At 28.7% G+C, this 22,707-nt stretch overlaps 2 protein-coding genes across 7 annotated transcripts; one reads left to right on the forward strand and one right to left on the reverse strand.

The window, feature by feature from the left end:
- Nucleotides 1–783: 783 nt before the first annotated feature.
- Nucleotides 784–12,272, reverse strand: LOC107454518 (general transcription factor 3C polypeptide 1). Of its 6 annotated transcripts, none has more exons than XM_043042771.3 (4): nt 12,184–12,272; nt 9,446–9,540; nt 8,380–8,470; nt 784–6,439 (listed from the first exon to the last, which is right to left on the reverse strand). In XM_043042771.3, the coding sequence occupies exon 4, from the start codon at nt 6,377–6,379 to the stop codon at nt 902–904; it is 5,478 nt and encodes a 1,825-aa protein (XP_042898705.2). In that variant the 5' UTR covers nt 6,380–6,439; nt 8,380–8,470; nt 9,446–9,540; nt 12,184–12,272; the 3' UTR covers nt 784–901. The 6 variants fall into 6 exon arrangements, with proteins under 6 accessions (XP_042898705.2, XP_042898938.2, XP_042898674.2 ...); XM_043043004.3 differs by having other exon boundaries at nt 9,495–9,540; nt 12,136–12,260; XM_043042740.3 differs by having other exon boundaries at nt 12,136–12,260.
- Nucleotides 12,273–12,481: 209 nt separating this feature from the next.
- On the forward strand, nt 12,482–22,041 carry LOC107454519 (zinc transporter Slc39a7). Its single transcript, XM_016071737.4, has 3 exons — nt 12,482–13,446; nt 17,150–17,355; nt 21,574–22,041. The coding sequence occupies exons 1-3, from the start codon at nt 12,630–12,632 to the stop codon at nt 21,823–21,825; spliced, it is 1,275 nt and encodes a 424-aa protein (XP_015927223.2). The 5' UTR covers nt 12,482–12,629; the 3' UTR covers nt 21,826–22,041.
- Nucleotides 22,042–22,707: the final 666 nt, after the last annotated feature.

Raw genomic sequence — 22,707 nt, forward strand, 5'->3', positions numbered from 1 at the left:
CGTTAACCTCTCGATCTTGATTACCAGCCTTGATATGTTTAAAAAGAAAGAAAAAAAAAGATTTTGTCACTGATTTCCGTGAAAATCCGCACAATATTCATAGTTTTTTTTCGTTCGTTTCCACCAATAAACCTGATATTTTTAATACCATATTAAAACGAGAACTCACCATTTTTAACATGCTCGATTTGTGGCACTTTAGTCACAAATTCAGGTCATTTTCTTGGTACTTATTACAATTTATAAATTAAACATTATTTTAAAAGCAATACCATTGCAACCAGTGAGTTTGTAATGCAGAAAATTAGTAATAAGTGTTTGACATGATTTCATATCAAACATATGATTTTATGAGATCCATGTAGTTTAGGTGATAGCTATTAATTTTAAATGAAAAAAAAATTATCAAAATACAATAAGTTTGTACATTTTAAGACTGATTTATGAAGTGCGTGAATTTACAGTTAACTAGTGGGACACTAATGAATTTTAAAGTTTATTGTAATTATCCTAAATCAAATTTTAGCTTTAGTTGTTTTCACCCTCCTATTTTAATACCTGCTTTATTTGACTTATATCTAATTGTGGCTGTTTTTTTTCTCTTATTTCATTATTAAATAATCATGGCTTTTCTAGGAAGGTGAGTGCTGATTTAGTTTGACAATGTATGAGTTAATAAAATACCACAAGCATGGTGTTAAAAGAACATCCTCTGTTCAGTTGCTGCAAATGTTCATTTAAAGTAATGTAGCAAAAAAAATAGCATTCAGTATATCATGCACATTAATAATTACAAAATATTTAATGAATCTAACAATTACAAAGTATGAAATATTCAAATACAATATTTTCCAAATATAACTGCCATAAGCATAATAACAAATAAAAATGATAAGGATCTCTATAAAGAATCAAACAGTTTAGAAATTTTACAAATAGCATCTGGAAAATTTTCAAGGTGATCAATACAGTCAGGACCAGGATTTTCTGTTACATAAGCAACTTGAGGTTTGGAAAACAAAGAACTTTTCTTTGCAGGTTTATAATAATATCTGTAAATACATTTAGCTTTTTCTAATATTTCTATCAATTCCAAAACTTGCACTGGTTGCATTGTCAGGACAAATCTTTCACAAACATCTTTCACAGATACAGAAGGAGTACTGATGATATGACTTAACACAGTATTGAGTAATTCAAAAAACACAGTTTTGTTTAAAGTCCCATCAGGATTTCTCCAACTTCTAGGAGTAAAATAAACTTTCTCACAGGAATCAAAGTAAGTAGCTGATTGTTCGTGATTACAAAGTTGATCCTGATCTGAAGTAACATTTTTATAATCAACAGCACAAACATCACATCGGTTTCGTTCAAATTGTTCTGACCATAAACAAGATTCTAAAAGCCATATTTCAGCATGGAAAATAGACACATACGTAAATGCCATGATGCCTGTACGAATGACAAGAAATGCTTTGCGAAGTAATTTAAGATGATCCCTCCATGATATATCACCTTGAAGCTCACCGAATTCTTCCCAGATAGATCTTTCAACCACTCCTTTTACACCAGCTTGATTAATGGAATGGAAAATAGTTTTAGCATCTTGTAAGGTTTGCTGTGAATAATCCTTGTACAAAATATTCAACGAGTCATAACAAGTTTCTTCATTAATAGCTAAAGCAGAAGGTGGTATGTAAAATGTAAGTAGTTCCAAAATCTCTTTAGTCTGATCCTCTGTTAGATGAGTTTTATCATAAGACAGTATATGAGACTGAATAGTTTTTGTGGAATCATGTGGGGTCTGTTCAAGAACTTCTGGTGGATTTAAAGACAAAACAACATTGCTATCTACTCTCATTTGGCAAAACAATCTACAAGAGTTTAAAACAATGTAGTCTTGAGAATGTTGAGTTCGTTCAATTGGCGGTTGTGCCTTTTCTTGCCTTAAGAGATATAAAGCATATCTAGAAGCATTTGAAGTTCGGGGGACTGATTGACCGACATTAGAATCTTCATCAGAAGCCTGATCTTCAGGTGAACATTTCACTTGTTCAATATGGGAGTCTGATTTCACGTTTTTTGAAAAAGATGTCGACTCATTGTTTAAGATTTTAGATAATTCAACTGACTCTTTGTCACTCAAAGTATGAATAATGCGTTCCACAATACTGGACCGTGCCTCCTGGCTTAAAGATGTGTCAAACAAAATTATATGCTCAGGTATTTCGGTATGAATCGATAACTGTTGTAGTGCAGCAAGAGAAAGAACAGCTGATGCATAGCCAGGTGGCACATCACCTTTCAACTCCACTCCAGTTTCTGGATTAATCTTAGAAAAATTCTCCAACAGATTATGTGCTTCTTGAAACATTTTAATAGGAAATTTCGTCAATAAAGCATTTTCATATATTACAGAAAATTTGTATGGAGTATGAGAGTTAATACGTTGTGCATCAACAGTATGGTGTGTTTTTTTAATGGCAATAATTTTGTTGCGTCTGAGGTTTGCAATAACTGATTGCAAAAAACTTGATGGGTAAGATTTATAAAGCTGAAGCAACATGTATTTCCAGAGAGAATTATTTTTTGAAATAGACATAACTGAAAGAACAAGAGAACTTAAAACAAACGTTTTTATGTCAGATATAGTTTTGGGATCACGATGTATTTGTTCTTGGTGTAGAATATCTCTAGAGTAAGTTATTTTATATCTTTCATTTAACTCTTCTAAACTATTTGGGAGAGTTATATTCTTACATCGGTCAGCAGGGGGCAAAGTGAATTTTGTTAATAATTTATTTAACAATCGTGTATACATTTCTTTCCATACTTCTACGTTTGTTTTTGGAGGTTTAACCACATTAAACTCTCTAACCAACTCTTCATCTTGATTAGCCTCACCAAGATAAACTGCGACGTTACTAACAGTAGCTGGATTCAACATCATGTATCTCACTCGTCTTTGACAAGCACGAGAACTCTTAGCTTCTGATATTTCAGGTAAGTGTTCATACAACAAATCTCTCACTACAGTATAAGGAACAACAAGATTTTTGCTGTACAAAGGGTCCAAGAATAATGAGGCAACTTTGCATAAAAGTAAGAAGCTATCTTCTTGAGCACACCACTCACAACGGGATTTCTTCATTTTTTTCATAGCTTCTTTATCAACTTCATCATAGTAAGGTAAACGCTTTCGAGTAGTTCTTTTATTGATTGTTCTAATTATTGTTCTTTGCCTTTTCGATACATAGGGAACCGCTGCAGGCTTTCGCTGAGGGGATTTGTTTTGAATTTGCTTTTCTTTTTTAATAGAAAGGGTTGGTTTTGTTAATCTCTGTAGTCTTGATCTGTTCTCAGGTTTTGGAGCATTTTTAGTTTTTAGTAAGTGCTGCAATGTGTATTTCCGTGGAATTTCTTGAGAATCACTTTTGGATTTAATTTCCAAAGACTTTTTCATAGTAGAAGATACCCAATTGCGTTTTATATGCATAAATAATGCAGAATCATAACCACCGGCTCCAAGACCATCTCCTGGAATCTGCCCAGAATCCACAATATCTTCAAACTTCTTACTATCTACGCATTTCTTCAATTCAGGTTTGTAAGCCGCTTCAGTGAGAGAAAAGGTTTTTCCAGTTGCAGAATTATATCTTCCTAACTGTGTGCGAAAGCAAATACTTTCTAAATCTAGCCAGAAGTTTTCAACATCTGTTAAGGATTTGAATGTATATTGTTTGGTTTCATATTCTAAATTTGTTTGAATGTAAAGGTAGCCTGGGCTAGATACAGTTGTATCTTTAAGTGAAGCATTTTTATGCACATATAAAAACGCTTGATCTTTTTGTTTTCCTATTTGAGGGCCCATTGAAACTAAGCCCATATAACACAAATTTTTTATAACATCATGTGTTGAAAACAAAAATCTTCTATTGTTGAGCAAAGAATTACGCAAATCTTGAGGTAAATACTTGATGAGATAGTGCTGTTTTTCCTCGTCTTCTAAGTATTCTTTAATGTTAGGAATAGGATAACCTATTGTAACAACTTTCATAAATACAGATAAAGGAATTCTCAAATATATATCAGCAAGAAAACACCAACCTTGTTTTTTCTCATCTGTAAGGTCAGGCAAAGGTGGTAGAAATCTCTTAAAAGTCAAGCTGTCATGATATACACACTGTTCATCGTTTTTTAAAATAGGTCCCTTGTGATCATAAACGAGGTAATATAAAAACTCATGTAAAATTCTAGCTCTAACAAATTTTGGATGATTTACGGTTGAGAAAGTTTGATTAGGCCCTGGTTTAGTATGAAATTTTTCTTTTTCAGGAATGTTTTCCTTTCCAGATTTTGCAGATGCTTCAAACTGACTTTTTTCTTTACTTTTCTCCTTATCCTTATTTACGCAGAAGTATTTAAATTTTGCCTGTTCAATAGCAACCTGAATACATTGATCAGTGGGTTCCACTGAATTATCACATATGAACTCAAGATTAGTTCGCTTGTCTTCCAATTTTAAAACAACTTTAAATATTTTTACCTTCTTTGAATTAGCCAAGCCATGAACAAGTCTTGCGGTAGAGCGTTTACATAACTGATGTTCACTATCCTTTTCTCGTCTTCTCAGTTCTTTTTGCAACTCACCCACAGTTGAGAACTTCACTTCTTTCAAATAATCAAGGATGGTATTGCTGCGTTTCAATTTTTTATAAGTCAACTGAGTTGCACTAGAACTAGGGCAAGGAACTGGTGGCTTTTCTAAGATGCTTATAACTTTTGGTGATCTACCACTAAAAAGCTCAGAATTGTGAAGTTCAAGAACTTGTGAAACAATATTCTGAAAATCAGTCGCTTGAGATGAATCATCCTTTTCTTTTTTGGAAGCCTCATCTTGGATCTCATCATCAAACCTAACTTTCTTCTTAGGTGGTGGACTAGCAACTTCCTCGGTATCTTTTCGTTTAGTTGAAGAAGTTTTTTCGTTTGAGTGAGTCTCATTATTAGACTTTTCATGTTCTTTCACAATATTATAAAGTTCGTTTTCTTTTTCATATATTTTAGCTATGTATTGAGTGACTTTCTGTCGCCCTCTATCTACCAGCATGCTGATTACATTATTCTTTTTCATTAAAACTCGCAATAAATTACGGATATCCAAACGAGGAAGAGTCATTATCCTCCCCAGATCAGCTGAACTAATACCATCAGGACCAGCTTTTTTAATGAGGTCATATATTTGCTGTATAAAGGGATAACCATGATAAACTTTCGAGTAATCAAAATATATGTTAAGTGGTAGAGCTGCATCTTTCCTGTTTTCCTGCTCTTCATTATCATCATCTTTTTCTTCTTCATCATAATGTTTAATAAGTTGAACAACTTTAACAGTTCTTGGAGTACCATTTGTTGTATAATTTTCTTTATAAGGTGCATCTGGGTAAAACTCAGAATGGGGCAAGTCAGTAATTTGTATCCATTTTTGTACAGGGCGATAAAACAACTTTTTAAATGTATTTTTCCTTATACCTAACTCTTGCCGAGCCACTGTGCATGTCTCACGATTCTTGGGCTTCTCTTTTAATAAATCACATAAAGCTTTCATGAAGCACTCCATTTTTGTTTTGCGCTCTACATAAAAACGAGTGAGGTGTAGAAGACAGCCATTTGATGTTGTTCCTCTTTTATTTTTCAAGTAATGAATTTGTTTTGTTATAAGGCCCTTATTAGAAAGCTTCTTCCTATAGTAATGCAGTTGCTTACAGAATGAAGTCTTCAAAGACAGAAGACCATCATCACCTTGAGTTACTTCACCTAAATAGCGAGAGCGACCAATTCTTTCAAGTAAGCAATAAGCTTCAAGTGTAAAATCCAAAAGAGGATTAGATTCTGTACCAATTAAGGCAAGCAGTCTTGCTTTAGGTGATGAAACCAACACAAAATTTTCTCCCCACTTTTCATAAACTTGAGTAAATGATAACAATAAATGCTCATCATTTCTAACAGCTGATGTGATGCATTTTCTGGTTTTATAAGTTGCACAGGATCCTCTAATTTCACCATCTTTAATAGGAACAATAGGAAAGTATGAATCCTTAAGTTTTTCAACAGGTTCAATAACTATACCCAGCTCCTCATCAATATTTGCATAGCGATTATATGGTGGTACAAATTCTCTGGGTTCAGGTAGCTCATAAAATTCAATTTCTTTATGAACTGCAATACATTCCCAGAGAAAAGCTTTAGAGTCTTCATCTAAAGCAATAGGAAAATGAGGACGGTCTTCTAGACGTTTCCACAACATTGTCAAGGTTATTCCATCTAATCCTTCTAATGACACCTCATCTACCATACTAGAAAGGAAATCCAAATCCATTTTTCTGTTGTTTTTTCTCAGATACTTTTCTTTATACAATAAAAATCAGGAACAGAGTTTCTGGAAAGAAATAATAAGAATAATTACTAAAATACACATTTTTTTAGCAGATTTAAAACATTAATTTATAAAATTAAAATAAAACAAACATAAAATAATATATGATATATACCAAGCTTAATTGTGGAAAATATTTAATTCCTTAATGTAAAGATTAGCTCTGATACCTATACTATTTTTGATACAGTTAAAAAAAAACAAAGTACTCCTGTAACAAATAGTTGTTTGCTAAGGGGTCATAAAGGTTGTGGTTGTTACAGCTCGGAAAAAACGCCTTGAACATCATGTTTGATGCTTATGAATTAGTTGATGAAAACGTTAAGACTTGTGGTATTGATGGTTCGTTAAATAGTTGCAAAGGCTAAAGAAGAGCAAAGTGATGCGAATAAAGATGGCAAAAAAGTAACCACAGCTATTGCCAACATTTGTAAAAAGCCTCAAAGACTTCAAAATAATGAGGGACTTTATGTATTCACACCAATTTACAAAAAAATGAACAGCAAACAAATACATAACAATAACAATTTAAAACAATTACATATGTCAAAAATTTATTTTTGGAACTGAAAAGAAAAGATAGGGTTCAAAAAAATTTCAGAATCCAGAACCTGCTGCACATAAAAATTACATTTGTTCTAAGAACGTATCTAATTTTTTAATGCAGCAAGTATTCTATTTATCTATTTATAAAGCAGCTGATTTTGCTAGTAATCAATAACTCATAACCAGTTTACAGATTTTACAATTAGAATCTTTTAAATCACCCTTCTCTGTTTCATTCTAACTCAGACTCTTTAATAACATCAAAGAAAGCAAACCACACCTGTAACGTTGTTCCTTTTTGTTAGTGAGAATAAGTCATCCATATACTAAAAGTCTTTCAGAATTTAAAAAGAAAGAATATTTTAAATATTCCAATACGAAAATGTACGACTTTTGTCATTTTTAAAACAAAGACATTCATAACATTTAATTTTACAAAACAACAATAATTATTCTATTAAAAGTTGATTTTAACCTATTTTGATATTATAATGATTCAGATCTTGCTGATTTATTTTAAAAAACGAATTATTTCATAAATCGGAAATTTAATTAGTGGTGGTCACTGTATATATTAAATTAATAAATGAGTTTATTCATTGTAAATATGTTTGCAATAAGTAAGTAATTTTATTATAATTTTTAACTTATTGTAAGTTTTATAAATTTACAAGTCTATTTCTTTTTTGTTACATCACACATAATTTCAAATCCTTGTTTGATATTTTATGTAGAGCCACATTTTTTGTTTTCCCATGTCTATATCTTTAAATAAATAGTACCATGAAAAATGATCAATTGAGATTCTATTGCATACAATTTTCAATAAAAGCTGGTTGATAAAGAGAATTTCATGTATAACATAAATGTTAGCTAATTTGTTTCAGATATAAACATAATGCCTCTTTTGTAGGGCACAATATTATTTATTTCCTTTTTTAGAAATAGATTGTTTACTAACAATAATTTAAAGAAACATATTTAAGTTTAAAATATATAATTTCTTATAGCCCCATCTGAGCAACCCCTTTGCAATATAAATTTAAAATTCTCGCAATTTACAACTTGTTATAAAGCAACAAGTTTAATTCCTCATATTTATTTCATATGAATGAAAATGCTGTTACTAAAATGCAGAATGTGCATTTAATAAGTGGAATGAGTAGGCCATTCTTAACATATCATAATGTAATTTTTGAATAGATTGTTTAAACAAAATTACAAAAAATATTTGTATTGCTAAGCATTAATTATGCAACATTTTCTAAGGAAAAGTCTTATTAAAGAAGGTGGAAATATTATTTCAAAGAAGTCAAATAGAACTGGACTTAAGTTACAAACAAATAGATCAAAGTAATAAATTAAAAGAAAATGAAAAAATTAACATAAAATCTTACTTTCACTAGCATTTCTCTCAGTATTTCAAGAAAAAATTGAAATTTAAGCAGATAACTTCTATTCAGTCACATTAATGATAGAAAATCATCCCTGCAAACAAAATAAAAATAACTTATTTCTTAACATAAATAAATTATTTTGATCACTTACTATTAATTAAGTGCATAACTTTCTAACAAACTACCTGAAAATATGCATATTTCGAAATAATTAAAATAAAAATGAAAGTTTTTACATCAAAATCAATTTTTTATGCAAAAATTACAAAAATTTACATATTGTTTATTTATTGCAATAGATTTCAAAATTCCACCACCACATTACAATAAAAAGATAAATTTTTGATAACATTTATTGATTCTAAATAAATAAAAATATAAAAAGCACTTGATTAGAACAATACTGAGTTAACTTTATTATTTGCAAAATATGAATAAATTTATGCTTCTTATGATAAGGAGTCCATGAGAAGAATTCATTAATATTTCTTTAAATCACTAACCCTTTAATTAAAAATCTAACACGATTTTTATGTTCTTATATTTTTAAATATTTTTTGAGTGCATATGGATGTTTAAAAGATATTCTAACTCATTTTTGGCAATTTATAAATGAGTTACAATTGTACAGTTAGAATTTAGTTTCCCATAAATTAATTCAAATGATAATGCAAATAATTTGGATATAAAAAGTTTGTAAATTCATACAATCTAAGAACAGAATTTCCCAAAGAGAAATTTGTATAACTGTCTGTATAATGAAAGTAAAGATATATAATCCAAAGTAAAGTAAAGCCTAAGTAAAGATAACAAAGCCTGAGCAAAGATATATAACACAAAAAAATGATAGATTATTGATGGACCTTGCTTTAAGACCAACCATGCTTTATAGAAATTTGTTTAAAACAAAAATCCGCTTTTATAAAATGTAAATAAACAAAAACATATAGTTCACATTTTTTTTTAAGGAAATAAAATATTTTATTCATACAATCTTTTAAAACACTTAACTTTTTTAGTGAAAGGTAAGACAACAATCAAGCAAAGAAACAAAAAGTGTATTTACTTTCAGTTTTATTCCTCAACCATTTCTATAGAATTTTCAAACATGTTACCTGAACCTTCCAATCAGCCCCTTTAATGGACATAGCTGATTCCCTTCTGCAAATGAAATGAAAACAAAATTACTACACAGAATTAATATATTTTATGTCAGCATTACTTGGCAATACGTATAGGCATAATATATGTAAATTGGTTATTTAATAGTTTATTTATTGAAAATTGTCACTCTCCCTTTTTAAAATTGTCCTCAAGGGTTATAGAAACAGGTATAGCTACTCTAATTTCTGTTTTTAAAACCAAAATAAGTGCCAGATATTTTTAAATTTAATGACTAATACTTATTTAATTTACTACTCAATGATTATTTAATTTACAATTGCTTTAAATTTTAGTTTAAATACATAAATCTAGATATATCATTCCATATAACAGAAATTATTCATTTTAAATAAGTCTATGTATATATTTTTTTAAATATGATTTATAATATTAAAATTTTATGAAATAAAAAACTAAAAGCAATAGCGTAATTGCTTTTCCTTAAAGAAGATTTTATCACCAAAGCATTGTCTGCTGCAGTCATTTCTATTAAATTAATAGTTTTTCGAAAAAGTTTCTTTGGATGTGAATTTGATATAACATTACAAATATATATATATATATATATATATATATATATATATATATATATATATATATATATATATATATATATATATATATATATATATATATAAGAATGGCAAGTTCCTTTTACAGTGAAAAAATAACTGCCCAAGAAGAAATGTTTCTTCCAACCAAACTTAAAAAGAAATATCAAATATTAAAATAATTTTTTAAACAATTTATTGTTACTATTTAGTTTAAATAATAATAAATATAGATTTTAAAATTCTGTGTGAAACTAAATTAAGTTACTTGAAAGTAGCAATTTTTTAAAAAGAAAATGAAGGAAATGTTTAATTTTATAGTACTACATTAATTTGATTTGTTTAAATTTTAGTTACTATTATAATATACAGTACTCAGCAATTGAAATGAGGACATTTATAGCTTCTTCCATTTCACTTTGTTTTTAACAGTGTATTTCCACTTTTTTTATGTGTTCTGAAATAGGTTCCTTCCGGACAAAATGTTAATCCTTATACATATATATGTAGGATTTTGTGGAGCATAAGAGGGAATAACAACAATAATTTAATAATCAAACTTAACACTTAATAGATAAAAAAGGAAATAGGTTTAACAGTGACATGATTGGTGAGAGCTGCCTTCTCGATTGATCGCCGAATTGAAAGTGAAATTAGATTGTTCTATGATAAAAAATTAAGAATTAATAATAAATTTGGGACTTTTCCAGCCTGGATTCGCTGCGGGACTCTCGCTAGCACAGTTCAATGAGGAAGTGGATGATGAAATTTCTTCAAGTATTACATGATGATGGCTGCTGCAATCTGTTCAAATATTACACTATTACACTCAAATTCGACATATATATATATATATATAAAGAGAGAGAGAGAGATAATATTTTTTACTTTCAAAAATAAATTCCCTATTTTATACAGAATTCTAAATTGGCAAAGCAAAAAATTAAATAACTATTTTCTAAATGCAACAATATCAACATACTTCAGCTGTTGTACTACTGTGTCAATTAAGTGAATATAAAACAGAAATTACATTCATAAACATTATCAATATTGCCCTTCATTTCCATATCCTGATAATTATGTAAGCTTTGCTTGCTCTAGGCAATAAGAAACTGAGAAATAAAAAACAGTTGTCAGGTATAGATTAAGAAACGATCTGAAAGATGCAACAACAAATGGATAATGTGGGTTGTATAGAAGTGTCTAGTATTCTAAGCAGATATTTAAGAACAAAAGAGAACTAAAATTTTTTATTAATCCAAAATTACATTTTTGAACTTATTAGTGAAATATTTATTGAAATATTACCTATGATTTAAATTACATTTTGAATTTGTTACTAAAATGAGCTATTGCCTATTAAAAAAAAATTTCCACAAAAACTTAAAATCAAACCTTATTAACAATCAGAATCAGCAGATTAAATTTTAATCCAAAATCATTGAGATAAAATTTATTTTCCTTTGGAAACAAACCAGAGAAGCATCAAATAATTCCTTTGGAAACATCAAGTAATACATATGTGTCCACATAGCCCATAAAAAACATTATGGGCCATTATACATTTTTTAATTCATTTTTTTATAATCTGCATTTATTTTAAAGAAACTGAAACCTCTACGTGTGTTCTTTAAAACATTTGACAATTTAAAAACTATTTGGTGATTGTATTTGGAGCGACAGTTCACATTAGGAAAATCTCCCCACAAAAGTCAAACATTAATAAATAATTAAATTACTTAAAATATAGAATAATTGGGAGTAAAGTATCTGATGACATATTAAAACTTTGTTGCAATATCCTTTGTCAATAAAATCTGAGTTTAAAAGATCCATTCTATACAATGATATAAATTTAAATGCATTTACTTTTACTACAATTGAAATTTAGAAAAAATGCATAGAAAGAAAAAAATTTTTAAAAGACGCTATGACTACTGACAGCAAAAGTCATCTTGAATATACACAGATTCATCATCAAAGACTATGAGTGATCTCGTTATTATTACATATTAATACTGTGAAGCAATTTTCTTACATTTGAGAAAACTTTATCTTAGTTGAGCAATATTTTCGTAAAACTCACCCAATCTACACTTTCTAAATTATTTACAAACATGTAAACGCAAAGTTTCGCTTTTTTTTCTTATTTAGAAATTAAAGTTATAGTTATTGAGAAAAATAAAATATGAAGGGGATCACTTGTAACCTCTAGTTAATTGAACACAACCACATCTTTTCAATTTTTAAAAGAACTACAATTTCTTCAAAAAATATTTAATTATTTATTAATCTCATTAGAATTTCACTATAAATTGAGATATGAAATTCCGGATTATTTTTCAAAGTGAGCTATACGCTATTATGCATTCAGAAAAAATAAATCCAGAAACCGGACTTCAAAAAAAATTTGTCAGTTTGTTTGATGAGGTGTTAGTTTTGAGATGCTATAGATCTGATATTTTTGCTGACAATTACAAGTCAATTCATATACTTTTTCCCTTCCTCACTGAGCTTAAAAATCGCTTTAAAATGAGGACTCTGTGTGTTTTGAGAAGAATTATGAGTGTACTTATTTTGTTAAACTTATTTATTTTTATTTCTGCTCATAGTCACGATCATGGTCATTCCCACGAGCATCACGATGAAATACATTCCCATGGTCATCATCACGATGGTGTACATGCACACGATCATCACCACCACAATGAGAAACCATCATTTAAGTATTCTCAGCAAGCAAATCAACAATTTGCAAAAGCTAAAGAAGACATTCCTTCAAAGAAACCTCACAAACCAAGGGATGAGGCAAATTTATCATTATGGTTACAAGGGATGGGATCCACCTTTATCATCAGTATATTCCCTTTTTTTATTTTATTTTTCATTCCCATTCACAGACGCGATGAGCATCAGAATCTTCTGAAAATTTTGCTTAGTTTTGCTTCTGGTGGTCTGTTAGGAGATGCATTTCTTCATCTCATTCCACATGCTCTTCTTGCTCATTCCCTAACTGATGAAAGTCCTCATTCGCACTCTCATTCACATTCTCATTCTAAATCAAAAGATAGTGGAGATTCTGATGTGCATGGTCACGACCTTAGTGTTGGCTTAGGAGTATTGGGTGGCATATTGGTGTTTCTCATGGTAGAAAAGTTTATTCGCATAGTTAAAGGTGGCCATGGTCATTCACATTCACACGCACCTAAAGAAACTGTAAAACCTAAAGAGGCAAGTACTGAAGTTAAAGAGAAAGTTTCTGACAAGGATAGTACTCATGAAGAAAAGAAAGAAAAAAGTGATGAAGCAAATGAAGATTCAAATACTCAGCTTGATAAATCTGATCACGGTAAAGTTCAAATAACTTCAATATCCTTATTTATCTCATACTTTATTATTGTCTCTAGTTTAATGAATCTTGTATATTTTTATGTTTAGCTAAAATATTTTTTTATTAACTAACTAAAATCTTTTTAATCAGTATTGCAAAATAGATTTGCTGCACAGCTGAAAATCTATTTAAGCATTTGTGAGGAGATTGGGTCATATTTTTAATTTATTTTTTATTTAAATAGAATGAGGCAAGGGGCTTTAATGAAAGAAAAACAATTACTTCAACTCTTTAAAGAGATGGTTATTTTTTGTAAAACTGGTTACCACATCTCAAAAATGGGAATAATTGCATGAAAAAATAAAGTGTGACATAACTCATTAAGTTATACCCAATTATATAAAGGGAAGGTAAAGCATACTTAAAGTATGTTATAAAACTAAAGCATTCTTATCAAAGTGGTTATAAGGATGAGACTTTTGTCCAGCTTTATATTTCAAAGATTGTAGGGGTTGCATTGCCTGTGATATTGATAGAATTTTTTAAATTTTTATGTTACAATTAGCGCAGATTTTTTTTTTTTTTTTTTTGATTAAGTAAAATTAAAGTGTTCCTTCCCCAAAAATTGTCTGATCTCAACATAAATTTTTTTTATTGATTCTCAATATTTTTTATTACTAATTATGTTCAAGGGAGTAGAGTATGTCTGACTGCACAAACAAGGCTTTAAGGGAAATTCAGGGAAAATTTTTGGTCTAATCAAACTGCTACAAAATTTTTGTTAAAAAATGTGTCATTTTGAAAACTTTTTCTTGTTCAAAAACATGTCAATTTGTGTATTTATTAGTTTAAATTCCTTAAGTTAATAAGTGGGACCTTTAATTTAATTTAGAAAATTATTACTATTTCAATATATTTGATTTCTGTTATATGCTCGTTTATTCAAGAATTATGTAAAATCAAATTAATTTTGTTCTTATATAAACTTTATTTTCCAAAAATATTTTGAATAAATTATTGTACTAAAAAAAAAAGCTAAAGGTTTGTGAAAATTTTGGATCCAAAAAGAAACTTGATTAGGCTCTGAGAATTTTCATCGCTCCTGCTGCTTATGTGTATATGACTATTTCTAATATTAGTGAACTAATGTTAATTATATTAATGTATAATTAGTTCACTGAATACTAGAAATTATAATTGGAAAATTATAAATGCTTGTTTAAATGAGTTAATAATGTTTTCAATCATTTTATTGATTTTCTTCAATTATTTTAGGGGATGATTTTTCAAGGATTTTATTAAAGTACTATTAATATTTAGTACAACTATTAGAATAAATTTCCTAATTACATGTTGTTTTAGTTGTGTTTTAATAGCTTTAATATGTCTACTTTCTAGACTAAGCACCTCAGCATCAATTGAAAGAATAGTTTTGATTTTCTGTCTTATTCATAGAAAACTGAACATTGAACTGGGAGTATAGAAAGCTTCGAACCTTTTTTTTTTTTTTTTTAATTGTCAAAACAAAAAGAGTTTCATATCAAAATAATTTAAGAATATAATTGATTGATCACTTTCAATTTTTTATGTATGTTTATTTATAAATACTTCTTATTTATAATAACTAATAAGTATCCTTACACTAAAATTTAGAGGTTTTGACACTTGTCAAAAACTATGCCAAAAAGTGATTTTTGACATGACAGATAAAGCCATGGTTAAAACTGTCAACTGTCAAAAACTTGCATCCCTTCTGTGTTTACAGATCTCAATTAAGACCAAAAATAGTCTGTTTGAAATTTTATATAAACATGTTACAGTTAAAAATATTTTCATGTTCGGAAATCCTTTAATAAGAGTTATGGGCATCAGAGGTGTGTCTACCTTTTGATGAGAACAAAATTAAAATACGGCATACGCAATCACTCTAGTTCTCTAAATTTCCCGAACAATAAAAAATAATTCTTCAATTTGCTATAAACAAACATAAGCAAAAGGATTAATCTCTCTATTGATTTTACCTCATGAGTTTGAATCTATGAGAATTTCCTTTATTAGAGGATGTTTCCGCATCGTGAAATGTTGCAACAACTTAAATCACGGAGGCGTCAAATTAATTTTAAACTTGCAAGCTTAAAGACTTGTTAGCCAAGACTTAAAACCAAGACTTGTTAGCTAATATTAGCAGCTAATTTTAGGAGGATTTTCAATTGAGAATTTCCAATTTACAAGTTATAAATTTTTCAGTTAAAAATCAGAAATCAATCAACTCTAATATATTGATTTTTTGCTGCTTTTACAAAAATTTGTACTCCACTGGGATTTGCAAAATAATCTAAAAAGAACTGCGTGAGCAATTCTAGATTTGCTGAGCATGATGCAGAGTTATTTTAGTGTATAAGTGCCGAAAGACACATATTGATAAGAAAGTCTTTTTCTGAACACAGGACAAAAATATGACAAAAAATAACTAGATATGCTTTTAAATCAAAATTATTTCTTAACAATAGCATTCAATGCATTCTTACAAAAAATTTAAGCATCTTGATATATTTTCTCCCATAATTACTGTTTTTGAAACATTTTTAGAATTTTTAATTACTTTTATAGTTGGATAAAACAGTCACAATCTGAACTTGAAAATGAAATCAGACAATATTAGTCGTAATTACTACTCTAGTATGCATGTGAAAGGTGCTACAAACTCTGTCTGACGTACACAGAAATAAAGATCAAAGAAATTATCTCTGGGCAGCCTCTTAATCGTCTGCCTCATGTATACTTAAAGAAAGCAAACTGCCGGAGGCATAGACCAGCACATTGAATTTTTCAAAAAAATTTAATATGTTTAAAATTTTAATTCTTATAAACTATATGACTCATTTCATAGCTTTATATTTTATGATTACTACTACTTCAAGATTATGTAAAAAAAAAGTTTTATGCCTTACATTTCTAAATGTTTCAGCTATTATCAAATAAAAAACAAAATGCAACAAATAATTAGTAAAATAATATAATATAAAAACTTAATAATTGTATTCAAAAGAATTTTTGATTATTCGCTTCAAGATATGGGAAAATACCCAAAATAAAATTACTATAAAGAACCCAAACTTTCATCTGCTCTTCTGACTGAACTATTTTTTGTGTTTTACGGTTACCTCTTACATTTTGATGAATCTGATTATCGTTTATTGCTCTTTTGAGAGAAAGGTTAAAATGACATTAACAGTTTTCTATGTTATTTTATTTTTGTAAATGTTTGTTTTGTTATTTTTTGATGTGGTTTTTTTTTATTGAGGTTTATTTCCTTTTAATACATATTTTTGCTTTTTTTATATATAATAATTATTTTTATAATAAATTTTTGTGCAAAAAAACATATATATTATTTTTTTTGCAAAATAAAACAGAAATATTTTTTTTTTCTCAAAATGTTGAGTTCTGACTCCCCAAATATCTAAAGGGATTGGACCCCCAGTTGCCACTCTCATGATTTCAGGTGTTGCAGATACAGTTTAAAATAACAATGTTTTGGTACAAGATTCTTAACTGGTTTCAGTTGCACTTTTTACTCATTACAATAATTTAGTTTCATTTTTTTTTCCATCTATCTTTTTTTGATGGGAATTAAAAAAACTAGCTGCCAGAGTTATTATTCTACAATATTATTTTTACTAATCTCTTATTCTACAAAGCTTTCTTTTTTTTTTTATAGATGAAGAAGATATTATGGTTGCTGGTTATTTAAATCTGGCAGCAGATTTTATGCACAATTTCACTGATGGATTAGCTATTGGAGCTTCATATCTTGCGGGTCAAAGTATAGGATTAGTAACTACTGTGACCATTTTATTACACGAAATTCCACATGAAATTGGTGACTTTGCAATTCTCATACAGTCAGGCTGTACTAAACGAAAGGTATTCATTTAAATTATTTAATTTTTTAATACATTTAAAATATATTTTTTATTAATTTCCATATCAAAACAAACTTGACTTATGAGCAATATAAATTAGTTTTGATAAAACTGTACACTTGCTAGTATTGCCTAAAATCAAAAGAAAGGCTTTTGGTTTGAAAAAACCTTCAATTATAAATTTATTAAATGCAGTCAAACTTATATTATCTGTCTGCCTTTATTTAATAAAATCTCTTGTGAAACAGGGAATTTTTTTTTTTTTTTAAGGAAATTGTTTGGTAAAAACTCTGTTATTTCAAGCATAACTTGAATTTTACAAGAAATAATTTTTCATAACTATAACTTGCTTAAAGATTATTTTCGTTAAAAACTAAAAATTTAAAATCTGACACTGTAGAAATTTCATTACATTCTAAAATATTTTAAAAAATCTTTATTTTATGTTGTTCAAAAATTGTATAACAATCTGAGTTCTCTCACCTGTCTTATCATGGATTATTTTGACACCCATTTGAGCCACAAGGTTGTAGAGCAGGGGTCCCCAACCCTATGCCCGCGGGCACCATGGCGCCCGTCGATCGATCTAGGTGCGCCCGCTGCTCAACAATAAAATATTTCAGTTTTCCATTTTCCCAATAAATGCTATGCAAATACATACTGAAGTACGCTAGCTCAGTAAAGGTAAAGTACTTGAATAGATTTCTACATATAATTGGAGAAATAGAAAATTATCTTGCAACCAAAAATCAAACATTTTTAGAACTAAGAGATCCTCTTTGGCTAGCAGATTTGTCTTTCATAACGGACATAAGGGAAAAACTAGATTATTTAAACTTGGAGCTGCAGGGAAAGGACAAACTTAAAGCAAAAATGATAGAGGATGTTAACTCGTTCAGAGCTAAGCCAGTTTTGTGGATATCACATTTGAAAATGAAGTCTCTTGTGCATTTTCCAAACATGAAAAAATTGATAGGTGACATCGAAATTGACATTTGTCATCAACCTCCAATTGCTTAAAGGTCAATTTAAAAAGCGCTTTCAGCAATTTAATATCATCGAGCCTTTGATAACTTTTTTGTTAATCCTTTTACCAACCAAATAAACGTAACCGTAATAGCAACATACATTTCAGAATTTCTTCAAGTAAAGCGAGAAGAATTGGATATAGAAATTTTGGATCTCCATTGGATGACATTATCCTCAAAACTATTATATCACATGAGAAATTCTTAAATATATTTGAAGGACTAAATTCCATTCTTAAAAAGAGCATCATATTCTCCCAATTATGTAGCCCTGGTCAGCGAAATGCCGTGTCAAACACCACGTGCCACTGTATTTTATAAATAATTTTTATACTTCGTATGTTTTGAATGCAATTTAGTAATCATTTATTTTACACAAAAATATTAATTGCATTCATATGCTAAATTAATTTTTGAAATTTAATTTTTGTGCACTATATGTAGTGTGTATTATTACTTATGTCTACCAATAATAAGTTTATCTTGAAAAAAGAAATGGTGCCCGCCATTCGAACGATATTCTGGTATTTGCTCTTAGGTACAAAAAGGTTGGGGACCACTGTTGTAGAGCATTGAAGGATTAAAAATTTAAAAAAATTGTGGAGTTATTACAATAGCTGTGAGAAGATGTGGAACAAGGCATTTGATGCATTCAACTTCCTGTTGCTTAAGTGTCTTCTTGTATGTTCCTAACAAAATATTTGAGTCTCCTGAATTTTTTATGTCATGCATTTCAAACAAAGCCATAAAACATTACAAAGTGAAACAATCAAGGCATTCTCTTTTTTTTTTCCCTTTTCAATTTAAATAAAAAATCAGGAAAAAGCTAGCTGTTAAACATTTCCTAGTTGATTGTGAACTATGATAGCTTTTATTTTAGATCCTTTTGAAAAACTCTAATTTAACCAGATTGCTGGAATTTCTTCAGTCCATATGTTCTCACTATAAACAAGTTCGACTGTATTTATAATAACATAATTTTTGACAGGGCTGTTCCAAAAGAAATTAGAGTTTTTAGATGTAAGTGGTTTGACACAAACTTTTTCATGAAAATATTTAGAATGTATGTTTAATACAATTCCTTTTGTATCCTAGAAGTTGCCAATGAAGTAAAATAATATATATGTCTTGCCATTTCAAGTTTTAAAAAAATAAATTGTACCTATTAAATAAATTTTTTTAAAAATGTCACTGGACAATCAACAAAGCTTCAATTTGTCTTCTGTAACTTTTTTTTTTTTAGTTTTTATTATCGGACATATTTCAAAATTGAAGAATTGTGTATTTTTTCAAGGGAATCAAAATTTCGATCAAAATCAATTGCATAATTCCTAAGAAGATCGAATTTTTAAAAAGCCATATATTTAAAATTCAATTTTTCTTGAACTGTTCAACTGGTTTTGTTCAAATCTTGTAGTTTACCTTAGAATGTTTTATTATTTTAAATTATGTAAAAATTTGTATACATTACAATTCAAAATTATTCAGATTATTTTTTGCAAGGAATTATCTTTGGACAAACAAATTTTATAATTGTGTGCAAAACAGGGATAAGATTTTTCCGCTTTTTATCGGATTTCCGCCTTTTTCGCTTTTGTCTCTCGAATTTCAGCCTTTTTATCAAAAACTCTGAGTCTCTAAAAGTTTTTTTTTTTAAAATAAATATTCCGCTTTCTCTGAGAATTCAGCCGTTGAAATAGAATAATTATATTTCTTTCCGATTTTCAAAGATAAACAGAAAATTCAAACTATGTAGCTGCCAACCCTTCCACATTGTTAATAATTTTAGCTATTTTCTCCACTTTTACGTGTAGAAAATAAGATTTTCCATATTTTTACCCGCCCGCTAGATAGCTTATATTTTCGTAATTCAGATGTCGCTGCATTTTAGTATCAAACAGTGATTTTTCTTATTTACCTCATTTAAAAGTTGTGCATTGCGATTCTTATTTATGCAATTTCAATATTATACATTGCAGTTCTTATTTACGAGGTTTAAAAATCCAATATCGCTATTTATATTTATGCTTCTTTTTTTTTTTAATCCTATGTAGCAATTCGAGTTTACGTGTTTTTAAAATCGTATTCACGCGAGTTTAAAATTCAATGTCGTGTGATTATTTTATGCGGCTGTAATAACAAACATCGATTTTCGTACTTATACGTGATTTAAAAATTAAGCTTTTCATTAGTATTCACGGGATATAGAAATTATGCATTGTGATTCGTATTTACGCGATCTAAAAATTAGGCATCATTATTTGTATTTTCGCATTTTTGAAATCCAATATGGAGTTTCATATTCCCGTGATTTCAAAATCCAATACTGTGAATCCTTTATCGCAATTCTTATAAGAAGTAAGTTTTTTTTCTTGAATTAGGTACTATAAATGTCGCTTTTTTTTTTATCGACAACTATTGGTATATGTATAGGCGACATCAGCGAAACTAGATGAGAATATTGTTACTGATATTTTTGCTATAAATCACGTAATAGTATTTATTAAAAAAAAATGAAATGTTAATGTATGTTCTCAGTAGTTTAGTGTGCTAAGCTAGGCAGAGATAATTGACTCCTTTGTGACTGAAGAAAAATATAATTTCCAACTTTATTTTTTCAATTTGTAATTTTACTTTTTACTAAATGTTAAGTGTCAATGTAATTATTCATATATTAATAAATTAGTACACAATTTTATATCAACACATAGTTATTTATTATCTTTATTATCTTAAATCGTCTGGATTTTATTTTGAAATAATTGCACTCACGTAAGATTTACTCACGTGAAAATTCAGCTTTTTTGCCTTTTGGCCAATCTCATCCCTGGCAAAAAAATTTCGATTCGCTTAAAAAGTTTTCAAGATATGGCGAAATATGCAAAATCATTCAGGGTACTTTACTACTTTCCTGACCAAACTTTCCAAATCATGGCTACCTGAGAGTCAGAAATCCAAATTTGTTTAAAAAAAAGGTATATTTATTCAAAGAAAGTATGAAGTAATTAGCATATCTGAGGTCACCCCCATGAACCATTGAAATATCTCAATGTACAGATAATCCCTTATTTAAAAAAAGAAAAAAAAAAAAAAAAAAAAACTTGCAAGCTCAAGTATACTAAAGTAATTGTTTTATTAAATTGACTCCAAATTTAAATAGATTATTAATCTTTTTTATTATTATTATTCAGGCTATTATGCTGCAGTTGCTTACAGCAGTTGGTGCTTTAACTGGAACTGCATTCAGTTTGTTTGCTGGAGGTTTGAATGCAGCAGCCACAAACCTTATCCTTCCTTTTACTGCTGGTGGTTTTATCTACATTGCAACTGTTTCTGTCATTCCTGATCTCCTGGAAGAAACTAATTTTTGGCAGTCAGTTAAAGAAGTGATAGCCTTAATAATTGGTGTATACATGATGGTACTTATTGCGAGTTATGAATAAAACTCTATGAACAAGAAAAACTTGCATATTTTCATCAACTAAGTGGAACAAAAGTACATTTCTTAAAATATTTTTATGGAAAAAAATATTCTCTATGTTCTATCTACATTTTTTGTTTTATGCTGCAGTATTCTGCTTTCAATGTGTTAAAAAAATGAAAACAGTGAAATATTCTTTCGTTTAAATTATTGTAATAAAAATGATATTTTGTTTTAACCAATGATCTCAATTCCTTGTTTAATGTTTTATTTAAAAAACTAACATCCCATAAAATTCTTTTTGTTGTAGCTCTATTTGGATTAGTTAAACTGTATCAGTTAACAGGGTTGGGTTTTTGCCATGACGGTGGTAAAAACAGTCTTAAACCTACTGTTTTCTTTCATTTATGGCATATAGAGGACAATATATTATTTTCACATAATTGCCTTTATAAATGAATGTTGTAAATGATTGCTATTGCAATTATATACATGTATTCTTATAGAAGGATATACATTCATACAGAAATATTGTAATATACTTATTGAAAATAGTGATACTTACTTTTTTCATTATAGCTTGATTTGCAAAGGATTCAAAATTTTGCACTTCTTAATTGTTAGAAATAAACAAAAAAGCTTGGAACTATTAATAAATTCAAGAACTAAAAAGAATTTAAAAACTTGTAACTACTAACAAACTCTAAGTCAAGAATTACTGCTATTTTGTCAAGTTAAACTTTTATTCAGTTGAAAAAGCACATTAAACAAAACTTAATTACAAACAAAGTTACATGTTCAGTAGTCGGGGTCACTGTGCCAAAGCATACGATAGCAAGTGACTAATTTTGCTCATTTTTCATTGCCCAGACGATTTCTGAGTTTAGTATGGATGAGTCCAAAA

This window comes from Parasteatoda tepidariorum, chromosome 3 (assembly GCF_982258835.1).
Source record: "Parasteatoda tepidariorum strain Cologne lab strain chromosome 3, Ptep-v5.0, whole genome shotgun sequence".
In the NCBI taxonomy this organism is placed as follows: domain Eukaryota; kingdom Metazoa; phylum Arthropoda; class Arachnida; order Araneae; family Theridiidae; genus Parasteatoda; species Parasteatoda tepidariorum.

Coding starts and splice junctions, on each gene's coding strand:
- LOC107454518 (XM_043042771.3), bottom strand. CDS start 6,379: ATGGATTTGGATTTCCTTTCTAGTATGGTAGATGAGGTGTCATTAGAA.
- LOC107454519 (XM_016071737.4), top strand. CDS start 12,630: ATGAGGACTCTGTGTGTTTTGAGAAGAATTATGAGTGTACTTATTTTG. Junction 13,447..17,149: donor GCTTGATAAATCTGATCACG/GTAAAGTTCAAA, acceptor TTTTTTTTATAG/ATGAAGAAGATATTATGGTT. Junction 17,356..21,573: donor CAGGCTGTACTAAACGAAAG/GTATTCATTTAA, acceptor ATTATTATTCAG/GCTATTATGCTGCAGTTGCT.